The sequence below is a fragment of the Pteropus alecto genome, unplaced genomic scaffold (assembly GCF_000325575.1).
Source record: "Pteropus alecto unplaced genomic scaffold, ASM32557v1 scaffold61, whole genome shotgun sequence".
Taxonomy (NCBI): Eukaryota; Metazoa; Chordata; class Mammalia; order Chiroptera; family Pteropodidae; genus Pteropus; species Pteropus alecto.
Genome location: NW_006434835.1, coordinates 18,867,518 through 18,879,784, shown reverse-complemented (window position 1 = coordinate 18,879,784; position 12,267 = coordinate 18,867,518). Strand labels below are relative to the sequence as shown.

The 12,267-nt window shown below is 34.9% G+C and overlaps 1 protein-coding gene across 5 annotated transcripts in view; it reads right to left on the bottom strand.

The window, feature by feature from the left end:
* Window positions 1-12,267, bottom strand: part of LCLAT1 (lysocardiolipin acyltransferase 1) — a 146,585-nt gene that overhangs the window by 67,916 nt on the left and 66,402 nt on the right. For all 5 annotated transcript variants that reach the window (XM_025045698.1, XM_025045699.1, XM_025045697.1 and 2 more), the window contains one exon: window positions 1,077-1,223. In XM_025045698.1, the coding sequence (XP_024901466.1) occupies window positions 1,077-1,223 (147 nt within the window). The remainder of the gene's footprint in view (window positions 1-1,076; window positions 1,224-12,267) is intronic.

The window sequence follows — 12,267 nt, the reverse complement described above, 5'->3', positions numbered from 1 at the left end:
TAAGGATGAAAGACTGTATTTTGTTTTTAATCTTTTAAAGAATTCCTTGAGATCCACTAGCATTCTTGGCCTATGTAGTCTGATATCTGGGAAGGGTGAAAGTCCCAAATATGTCTTCCTGTGTCCCCTCCAGCTTATAATAGGGATAAGGCTTTAAAATACCAGGAGAAAGGCAACATATTAATTTAAATCAACAATAAATAAAATTGATTACTATCAGATCCTTTTCTCATAGAAAAGAAGTTGAGAAAAAAAGGATCTAAGAGGTAAATATGTATCTTGGAAGAAGACAGGGAATATAAAGAACAAGGGGATTTTAAAACCAGGCTTTATTCTTCTTTCTCAAGATCGCTTTGGCTATTGAGTTTTTGTGCTGATATTTAAAATATATACTGAGACTCAATATACTGAGAGACTCAAAATATAAAGCTCTAGGATGGCAAGTATAAATAATAATGATCTCTTGGGGTTGCCCATCACAAATTCTATGGGCTGGACACCAGGAGTGGTGAAAGTCCCAAATATGTCTTCCTGTGTCCCCTCCAGCTTATAATAGGGATAAGGCTTTAAAATACCAGGAGAAAGGCAACATATTAATTTAAATCAACAATAAATAAAATTGATTACTATCAGATCCTTTTCTCATAGAAAAGAAGTTGAGAAAAAAAGGATCTAAGAGGTAAATATGTATCTTGGAAGAAGACAGGGAATATAAAGAACAAGGGGATTTTAAAACCAGGCTTTATTCTTCTTTCTCAAGATCGCTTTGGCTATTGAGTTTTTGTGCTGATATTTAAAATATATACTGAGACTCAAAATATACTGAGACTCAAAATATAAAGCTCTAGGATGGCAAGTATAAATAATAATGATCTCTTGGGGTTGCCCATCACAAATTCTATGGGCTGGACACCAGGAGTGTTGGGTCCTAATGTGCTACTAATTAACTAAGTGACTTTAGGGGTGGGATATTAATCTTGTTCAGTTACTTTATTTCAAGAACTAAGTTAAGACTATATGACTTCTAAGCTCCTTTATGTTTTAAAATTCTGTGATCCAAACCCAGGCTATCTTACCTGTGAGATCAGTCCCTTCTGGGAATATGAGGAGTTGAAGTGGTTCACGGATATCACAAAAATAATCAATCATGTCTTCAAAATGGCTCTTGTCATCCTTCCATTTCCTATGAATGAAGATATAGGCAGCAGCCTGCATGGCCCAACCTAGGATCAATTTAACAAGTATTTACATACAATTTTATTGCCAATATCCATATATTATTGAATATATTTCAGTTTTTTTGTTTTACTACAAATAATTTACTATCATATCGAGCATCTCATGATATACCTAAAAGTCAGCACCAATTTTGGGTTAAATAACACATATACTAGAGAATATTCTTAAGAGTTTGCTAAAATCTGGCTGGGGTTTGCAAAATTCTCAAAAACCTCTTTTCAAGCCAAACTAGCTATTAAAATATCAAGGGGAAAAAAAACTTCTCTAATATTTATCAGTAACTCATCCAAAGTTTTAACAATCCTAACTGACTGGACATTTTAACAAAGCTATCTACAAGAGATATGCAACTATGTGTTGTCAGGCTTAATGCAGTAAGCAAAGGGTTATTCTCAAGTCACGTACACAAGCACACTTTAATATTCCCTTTTCTGTACTACTCAGTCTCTAAATTCAACTATTTTCAAGGCTAGCCACTTCTTTAGGTTTTATTTAAAAGGGAAAATGTGCAATGGCTATTAAACACATTAATCAGAGTATACACTGTGATCACATCCCTTTCTCCAGGGTAAATCAACCTTGTAACCTAAGAAGTAGCCCTAAACAAGCCATGTTTTATCCAACTGGCCATTGCTCTCTGCCCAGAAATGACTAGAAATGCTGTGGTAAATACCTGACTTAAGGCAGCCAGTCTAAAGTCATTTCAGTAGTCTGTGAAGCATGAAACTCTAAGCCCAAACACAGTAACTATCCTGGCCAATCAAATGTTCTCAGAAATTTGACCTGGGACCATGGAGAATACAAGTTGGTAATATAAATGCAAATGGATGGACAAAAAAAAAGCAGCTAATAGAGACAGCAGCAGCTGAAGCAAGACAAAGATAGCATACTGTAGTGAACAACTGAAACTCTAGCTGCTGAGGTGCCTAAACCTTATTTTGATACAGGATAATGCAGTTTTAATCTCCACAAGTGCTGGCCAGTCTGTGGATCCACCTCCTGGATATCCCCGAGAGTCCCTGTACCTTACTGCCATGTGCATCTTTACAATATTCTTTCACTATTTCAACTGGAGGGGATGAGCGGTAGTGCTTGCAAACAAAGAACACAACTAAAATGACAACTATCATCATCTGGTAAATACAGCAGTACTCTGAGAATATAGAAAATCATAATTAAATCATTTTTAATGATTTAAGAAACTATAGAACTTTACTTGGTTTGAACAGGTCCAAACTAGAATACTGTATTCTACAAATATAAATACACACATACCAAAAAATCCACTTTAGTATAAGTCTTGCTGGTATGTATCCGATTACTATTCACTCACTGTACTGTCATTCATATCCATCAGTATTGGACTCGATACCACACTTGACCCTCCCACACATCACTCCCCATTCACGCGAAGAAACCTAGGCCAACAGTGAGTGAGACTGCCTGGGAAAGAATCATAGCTCCACCAAAAATCAGCTGTTAAGCCTTTAGCCCTTGTCCCTCATTGACCCCAAATGTAAAAATGAACATAATATTGTAACAGTATTTACCAGATAGGGGCTATTAGAAGAAGTAAATAAGATTATTTAGTACAGAGTATTCAATAAATAATAGCTATTTGGTGATTAAGAAGTTCCATTACTATAATTATATCAAGAATATTATGTCAAGTAACAAAAATATAACAAAGTTCCTATCTACAATAGCAAAACAAAAATTTAAACAAACAAACAAAAAATCCTGCAGACACCACAGGAAGACAACTACACAACTGGGAGAAAATGGTGAGTGAGACATACAATGCTTCCGAACTCAACTCACATGCCAGTGATCTCCAAATTTATTATTAGTTCCATGTAATTTCAATAAAAATTCCGGTAGCATGAGGGTGTGTGAGAATTTGACTATTTGATTCCAAAGATTATCTGTAATAAGAGGTGAGACTATCTAAGATAATTTTGGAATAGTAGGAAAGATTCATACCATTAAACATATTCATTAAGTATATATTATGAAGCAGCAATAATTAAATCAGAACAGTATATCTGTTTTGACAAATGAAAAAGAATGCAAGACTTAGAGAAAGGCCTTTAAATGTGTTACAGATTTGGTATATAATGACAGAATTTCAAATCAGAGGATAAAGAATGAGTTAGGTTTTTTTTTTTTACATTTTTATCGAGGTATTAACAGTAAACTATGCAGACACTAAGTGTGTAGGTGTAAAGCTTAATAAATTGTTACATATATCTGTGTGGCCACCATCCAGATTACAGTACGGAGCATTTCCAGCACCAGAATGCTGCTGGGCTCCCCTGTCAGCCAATACCCCCCACCAAAGAAAACCATTATTCTGACTTCTTTAGCCATAAATCAGATAAATGAAATCACTCAGTAGGTATTCTTTTGTCTTTGGCTTCTTTTGCTCAATATTGTGTCAATAAGATTCATCCCTGTTGTTACATGTGGCAGTATTTACTTCTTTGCATTGCTATGCAGTAGTCAATTATATGAATATAATACAACTTATTCTCCTGACAGATTTCTTGGCCATTAAGAATAAAGTTAATATGGATATTCTTGTATTGGTCTTTCGTTGAACATAAGTGCTCAATTCTTTTGAGTGAATATTCAGGAGTGGATCTGCTGCATAATAGGATTTCTGTATGTCCAGGAGACATGTTTTTCAATGCTATTGTACCAATTGACAACCCCACAAGCAACGCACGGGAGTTCTAATTGCTCTACCTATAGCCTCCCAACACTAGGTCTTATATGAGTTCTTTCAATTTTATCCATTGTAATCCAGGCATAGTACTTTTAATTTGCATTTCCCTATGATTAATGATGTTGAGAATCTTTTCATGTACAAATTGTCCATCTGGATATCTTCTTTATGAAGTACCTCTTCAAACTTTTTGCCCGTTTTTTTTAAATGAGATTGTCTTTTTCTTATTGTGGGATACAAAGTTCTTTATCAAACACACACACAAAAAAATATACATAATTCTAGGTTTCACATATATACCAAATATCTTCAGTCTGTGGCTTGCATGTTCTCTCCCATAATAGCATCTTGGTATGAACCTAATATGTAGTATTAATGAAGCTTAATTTATAAATTTTTTCCATTGTGCTTGGTGCTTTTTGTGATTTTGCCTACTTCAAAGTCAAGACATTATTCCATGTATTGTTCTAGAAGCTTTATTGTTTTTTACTTTCACAATTTGGTTTATGATTCATCTCAAATTTTTGTATACGATGTGAGGTAGAGGTTAAAGATTCTTATTTTTTATTTGGATATTCAATTGACAAGTACCATTTACCAAAAAGATCGAAACCATTAATTTAAATAATGAAGTATTACATTACACAATAAAACATATTGCTGTAAAAATAAAAGTCAAACAATACACTATATACGCAAACTATATACTTTAAAGTATATAGACTAAAACATGAAAATACTCCTTTATTATCATGTCCTTCAACCCTATCCTACCAATTACATTTTTTTAAATAATTATGGTTAACGATTTGATGTGAAATGTTCTATATTTTAAAAATTCATTACATATGTTTTTTAAAAAAAACACACATACACACTCATTAAACCATACATTTATACTGTTCTATTTCTTTTTTTTTAACATGTCCATATATTTGGATCTACTTCATTTTTTTTAATACCTGCACTATATCCTCTAATAGTGCTTGTCAAACCAGTCTACTGTTTTTAATTTCCAAACCATTATTGACTGATAGTTTTGTAATTACTAGACAGTAATAGTTTTGTAATTACCAGACAGTAATAGTTTTGTAATTAATAAATTACTAGAAAGATAACCACATACTTGGAAGTTATGACAATGTCACAATACTGAAAAAGTTTCTGACTACTCTAGTTATGCACTTATAGTAGACCAATAACAGTTTGAAAACTGGCACTGTTGTATGAATCCCACTTTTTAAATAGTATTGTTCTATAATATAGATATATCATGATCTAGAACCCTATAATCATTTAAGATATACCCAAATCTGAGAATCTGTCTTTATTGGAAAAGTTTATTCCATTCACATTTATTAGGGAAACTTGTTTTTTTTTTCTTTTCCTGACTTATGTTTCCTGTTTGTTATACCTCTTTGTGGTTTCTTGCCCACTTTTCTCAACTTTTTTTCCTTTTCCTATCTTTCCTTAAAATTAAGTTTTCTTTGCCCTCTTCCTTTGTTCTGCAATGCAGAGGCCAGTGAACTACAGACCTAACCAAGCCCGCTATCTACCAGTGTATGGCCCATAGAAGACTTTTATAAGACATGAAAATAAAAGGAAATTCCAATTTCAGTGTTTATAAACAAAGTCTGACTGGGACTCAGCCACATCTGTTTGTTTATGCACATTGTCTATGGCTGCTTTGGTGCTGCAACAGCAGAGTGGAATAGGTGGAAAAGAGTCAGTAGTGCCTGCTAAGCCTCAAATATTTAGTACCTAGTCCTTTACAGAAACAGTTTGCTGCCCCCTACTGCAGTGGTGGTTTGGCAATTGTATACACCTTATTTTTTTAATGGCCATCCTCAAATTTTTTCACTTTTCCATTTTTGACATTTAAACTTACATAATTCTATCAACATTGAGTCAAACAATAAATAATCCTCCTCAAACAAAAAAGTATGTTGTCTCTCTTCCAAAATTGGTAGAACTATCCAATAGTTCCTCCAAATTGCCATCACTATTATAACACATTCCTTATGCACCACAGAAGCATTTTTAATTTAGCCTTGACTCTAAGTTTGTTGAGGTCTTTGCTTACCATTGTTTCCTGCACCTATGTCTTCCTATTAGTCCTCCTGAAGGAATTTCTTTCAAAAAACTGTTTGAGTCCGCATTCCTGAAATGTATTTGTTCTCAACACTGGAGGCTAGTTTGGCTAAAAATAGAATTCAAAATGCCAAATCATTTCCCCTCAGAATTTCAAAGCTATTTTTCCACTGTCTCCTATCATCTAATATGGCTAATAAGTCTGATATCAATCTGATTTGTGTAGATAACCTAATTTTCTTTCCTCTAGAAGCATTAACGACTTTAACCTTGGTTTTATGAAGTTTCACCAGTATGAGTCTATGTATGGAACTTTTTATTTAATTCTTTTAAGCAGTTGGTATACTCTTCCAACATAAGTCTTTCTTTAACAGTGAGAATATTTCTTCCATTATTTAAGAAAATCTACTTTTTCTCCTCTTCATTCTCAACCTTTCTTTCTGGAACTTCTGTTAGAAGCTAAAACTTCTAAATCTAGGGGGTCAAATATATTGTGATGAAAGGAGATTAGACTTTAGGCAGTGAACACACAATGCAATATACAGATGATGTACTATAGAACTGTATACTTGAAACCTAGATAATTTTATTAACTAGCGTTGCCCCAATATGTTTAATTATAAAAATTCTGGATCTGTCCTCTCATACTTTTTAATCTCCTTTCATTTGATATTGTGTTCAAGGAAAATCCCTTGGCGTGATCATCCAACACAATAATTTGACCTTCAGCTGTGTCTGGTCTACAAATTGATTCCAAGATTAATAATCGGTTCTTTTTAACAGCGGCCAAATTTTACGGGCAAATAGCAACAATATAATAAATACAAAAAATAATAATTTTAATAAAAATTTATTAAAGTTACTATGTGCCTGGTACTGTTCTAAGAATTTTTATTAATTAATTCTCAAGACAATCTATTTATGGATGAGGAAACTGAGGCACACTGAGACTCAAAGAACTAGGAAGTGGTAAAACCAGGTTTCAAATGCAGACAGTCTGGCTCCAAAGCTGATGTTTTTAACCAGTGTACTAAACAGCCTCTCTGTAATATATACTTGAATCTCTCTAAAGGTATTAGTTTAAAAGTTTAAATTCTCCTCAGAGAATTATCTATTCTTCAGAGTTTAGACTTTCCATTTTCTAGTACTAGATTCTCTTTAAAGCTGTATTTTCTTCAAATGTTCTGCATTGTCTTCATATTTGTAAAGGATATCCTACACTGAACAATACTGACAGACAATGTATTTCTCCATTCCAAGTGAGATTATCTGTTGCTCCCCTGGGAGAAGGAGCAGCAGGAGACCTGTGGGGTGCGCCATAAAACTTTTCTAATATTCTGTATATGTTTAGAAATCCCAGAAAGGGAAGTGAAATGACTGTATCAGCCAGCCCCTTGAACCTCTCCTCTGAAGATATGATTCTTCTCCACTGTGCCTTCTTACCTTCTCACCTTCCATTTATACATCACTAATGCTTTGGAATTTTTACTTCTTTTAGCTTAAAACATTTTTCTCCCTTTCATAAAAATCACAGGAGTACATTATGAGTTTTCCCCCATTTCACTGCCATCAAAGCATGTTTTATTCGTGTTTAAAGCAATACCCAGATTTTTAACATTCTTGAGACCTTCAAATATACACTTTTCTGACACTTATTTCATACATCTATGGGCTGATAAATGAAAGTACAACTGATCATGTCATTTGAAATTAGGCTATATAACTTGTCTTTTCCATACTTTTCTGTTGGAGGACATTCTATCACCTCAATTTCTCAGACTAGGGCTGGAAGTCTGGCAGGTTTATAAAAATAGACTCTGTGGATGCTGGCATGGTATCACTACCATTATCTTCTTTCCAGAACCCCACTTATGTTATCAGCACTGCCCTCTCAAAGCAAATAAGAGTAATCCTGAGCATACTCTACTGTTCAAAGCTATTCCATAATTTTAGAACCTGGTTTTCCTTGGCTTAAATTCTCTTTTCTCATGTTTTAGAGGTGGCTGGGGAAAAAAATTACATGAGGGTATTTTTAACTATGCATTCTTTCTCAATAAAAAGTAAATAATTTCCACTATTTTTATTTTTTCATTTTAGTATAGATGGATATAGTTAAGCCCATCATAAAAATATCTGCACTACTCAACTAGTGTTCTAAAAATTGAACTTCAAAGATTAACCTGATTTATCGCTGTTGTCCAGGTATTCATTAATTCATTATGGCATCCACTATAGGACAATAAATGTAACACCAGAAACAAAAAGTAATATGGAAGAAACAGATAAACTATTTTCTTCAATGTATTTTCAATCCTGAATCTAGAGGTTATGTATGCAACCAAGGAAATGCTACTACCCACAGGCCTCTATTAAATGGGAGAGAGTGATAATATGAATAGGTACAGATTTTATATACCCTCACATCACAATCATAATCAAATACTATATTTACTAAGTGTATATAACCTAATTTATACAAATAAATCCAGAACAAGTAGTTGTATTTCTCAGAATTTCAACCTCTGTCAGGGTACTAAAATGCTACACAAAGTTAGGGAAACTCTGTCTTCTCTGAATACACATTTTAAATTATGTAATGCTTTCTACATCCCTCTTCTAAAATGATTAACTTTCATGAAGGATCTGGCTTTTAAAAACACTGAGGCGGCAATTAATTTTATGACTTTTTCCTGCAATAATCCTGTTGCTGTATGTCTGTATCATTAGGTTGTAAATGTACCTGTGCTGAAATACAAGACAGAAATTAAAGTATAAAATATGAGCAAGCAATCAAATATTCTAAAGCAAACTTGATTCTAAATATAATTTCAAACTTGAAAAACCACAGAATGGAGAAAAATGGATAAAACCACCCTCACTGCAAGTTTCACTAAACTCCACAAAGAGATACCATATCTACCTGCAGACAGTGGAAAGTCTGGCTTGACATTGAAGAAATATCCGTTTGTTGATGGAGTTTGGTTAGCAAGATGAAGTTCTTGGTTGTGATTATAATTTGGGGGTTCACACTATTGTGGGACCAAACCAATCTTTCATACTGTATGAGATTTGCCATTTAATCTGTTTTCTAGATGCATTGCTATCTATCTATTCCTGTTGCAAAAGTGATTCCTAAGCTAAGTACATCACTAGCTCTGTGCTTGAGAGGGCCAACAGCAACCAGCATGCGGTAAGCAGAATGAGCCCCACAAAAATGTCCACATCTTAATTCCCTGAACTGTGAATATGTTATACGGCGAAGAAGAATTAAGGTTGCTAATCAGCTGAATTTAAAATAGGGAGATTTTCCTACATTAGCCTGGTGGGCCCAATGTAATCACAAGGGTCCTTGAAAGTGGAAGAGGGAGGTAGGAAAAGACTCAGTGTCAGAATGATGCAAAGTGAGCCAGACTCAACTAGTCCATGCTCGTTTTGAAGATGGAGGAAGGGAGCCAAGGAGCATGTGTGTCCAAAAGAAGCTGGAAAAGTCAAAGAAACAGATTTGACATAGAGCCTACAGAAAGAAACCAGTCCTGACCTCACTTGATTTTAGCCCAGTGAGACCCACATTAAGACTTCTGACCTCCAGAACTGCGCAATAGTAAATGTGTGTTGTTGAAGCCACTCCATTCATGGTACAAGCAGTAATAGGATAGTGAAGCAGCATAATCAGTGCTCAGATCTTAGCTTAAATACCGTTTTGTTTTTTGTTTTGCTAGCAGTAGATGGTGTCGTTTTTATTGCTTTTGTTTTTCGTTTCAATATACCAAAACTTTAATTCACATTACACTAATTAACATAACTTTTTATTTTCATTTTAAATTTTTAAATTTTCACTGGACATATAATATCTTATTAGTTTCAGTTATACGGCATAGTAATTACATTTATATAACTCGCAAAGTGATCACTAAGTCTAATACCCATTTGACACTGTACACAGTTATTACAATATTATTGACTATATTCCCTATGTTGTACTTTACATCACATGACTATTTTGTAACTACTAATTTGTGCTTCTTAATCCCTTCACCTTTCTCACCCACCACTCCCTCCCATCTAGTGACTATCAATTTGTTCTCTGAGTTTGTTTCTGTTTTGTTCATTTATTTTATATTTTACATTCCACATATAAGTGAAATCATATGGTATTTGTCTCTCTCTGACTTATTTTACTTAGCATTATACCCACTAGGTCCATCCATCCACATTGTCTAAAATGGCAAGATTTCATTGTTTTTTATGGCTGAGTAACATTCCACTGAGTATATGTACCACACCTTCTTTATCTAATTGTCTACTGATGGGCACTTAGGTTGCTTCCATATCTTGGCTATTGAAATAATGCTGCAAAGAACACAGGGGTGTAGACATCATTTCAAATTAGTGTTTTGGATTGCTTTGGATAAATTCCCAGCAGTGGCAGCTGTTTTTAATTTTTTTGAGGAACCTCCATACTCTTAACCATGGCGGCTGCACCAATTTACAATACCACCAGCAGTACACAAGGGTTCTGTTTCTCCACATCCTCAACAACACTTGCTGTTTGCTGATGCTAGCTATTCTGAACAGTGTGAGGTGATAGCTTATTGTGGTTTTAATTCACATTTCCCTGATGACTACTGATGTTGAACACATTCTCATATTTATTGGCCATCTGTATGTTCCCTTAGGAGAAAAGTTCAGGTTCTCTACCCACTTTTTAATAGGATTAGTTGTGGGTTTTATTGGTGTTAAGTTGCATGAGTTCCTTGTATTTTTTTTTTTTAATATTAATCCCTTATTGACGTATCATTGGCAAATATCTTCTCATATTCAGTAGGTTATCTTTTCAGTTGATGGGTTCCTTTGCTGTGAAAAAAAAACTTTTTAGTTTGATGTAGTCCCATTTGTTTAATTTTTCTTTTGTTTCCCTTGCTCAAGGAGACATAGCCAAAGAGAATACTGCTAAGAGCAATGTGAAAGAGTTTACTGCCTATGTTTTCTCCTAGGAGTTTTATGGTTTTGGATCTTACAATTAAGTCTTTAATTCATTTGAGTTTATTCTTGTATATGGTGTAAAAAAGTGGTCTAGTTTCATTTTTTTTGCATTTATCTGTTCATTTTTCCCAACACCATATAGGCATGGGTTTATTTCTGGGCTCTCTATTCTGTTCCATTGATCTATGTGTTTGTTTTTAGGCCAGTGTCATGCTGTTGTCGTTACTATAGCTTTGTAGTATAGTTTCAAATCAGGTAGCATCAATTTAGTCCCCCCACTCCCCGCCCCCGTATTTATTTCCCTGGCATTTTTTCGAGCTGCTTCCCCTGTGCTGGGAGAACAAGTGAGTTTGTGGGTGAGTGAGTCCATACATGGCCCCTTAAGAGGAGTGCATAGGGCTCGAGCAGCCCTCTGTCTCGCTCAGACGCAAACCCTGATTTTCACAACCAGATGTTATGGGGACTCTTCTTCCTGGCTCTGGAGCCCTAGGTTGAAGGAACCTGATGTGGAGCGGGACCCCCTCACTCCTCAGGAGGGGCCCTCCACAGCCAAGCTATCCCTCCCAATTCTTAATCGCCACACCATGGGTGTGGGACCTGCCTATTCCACATCTCCACCCCGCCAACCCATCTTGACATGGATTCTTTCGTATATCCTTATAGAACTTCTGTTAAACTAGTCTTTAGGTGGTTCTCAATAACAGTAGTCCTAAAATTTAGTTGTAATTTAGATGTGGTCATGGGAGGAGGTGAGCACAGTGTACCTACTTCGCCATCTTGACCCAAAGCCCGCCTAATGCCATTCTTTAAGAAAAGGAACTGAGGTTCCTTAGAGAAATGCTGAGCCTAGGGTTCTGGCAGAGAAAATATAAGAATTTATACCAAAAGAAAACAGAAAATGGTTAAAAGAAAAAAAAATGGGGGCCCAAGAGGATGGAGGAGCCAACCTGCAAGAACTCCTAATAGCCAAATAATTTCAGCAACGAAATAGTTCTGGATTACAACCTAAAGACTAAAATAAATATTGATAAGTTCATATTGGCAAAATTAAATGACCGAATAAGTAAGAAAGAACAGACCTTCTTTGTAGAATTGCAAATAAAATATGTAGATACTCTCCACTCCAGGAGATAAAGCTTAATTCTCACTCTGTCCAGCCCTTGTGTGTGGGTAGTTCTTAGTGAATAAAATATAGAGAGAGAAAGGAGAAAACAGTACTTTGTAGG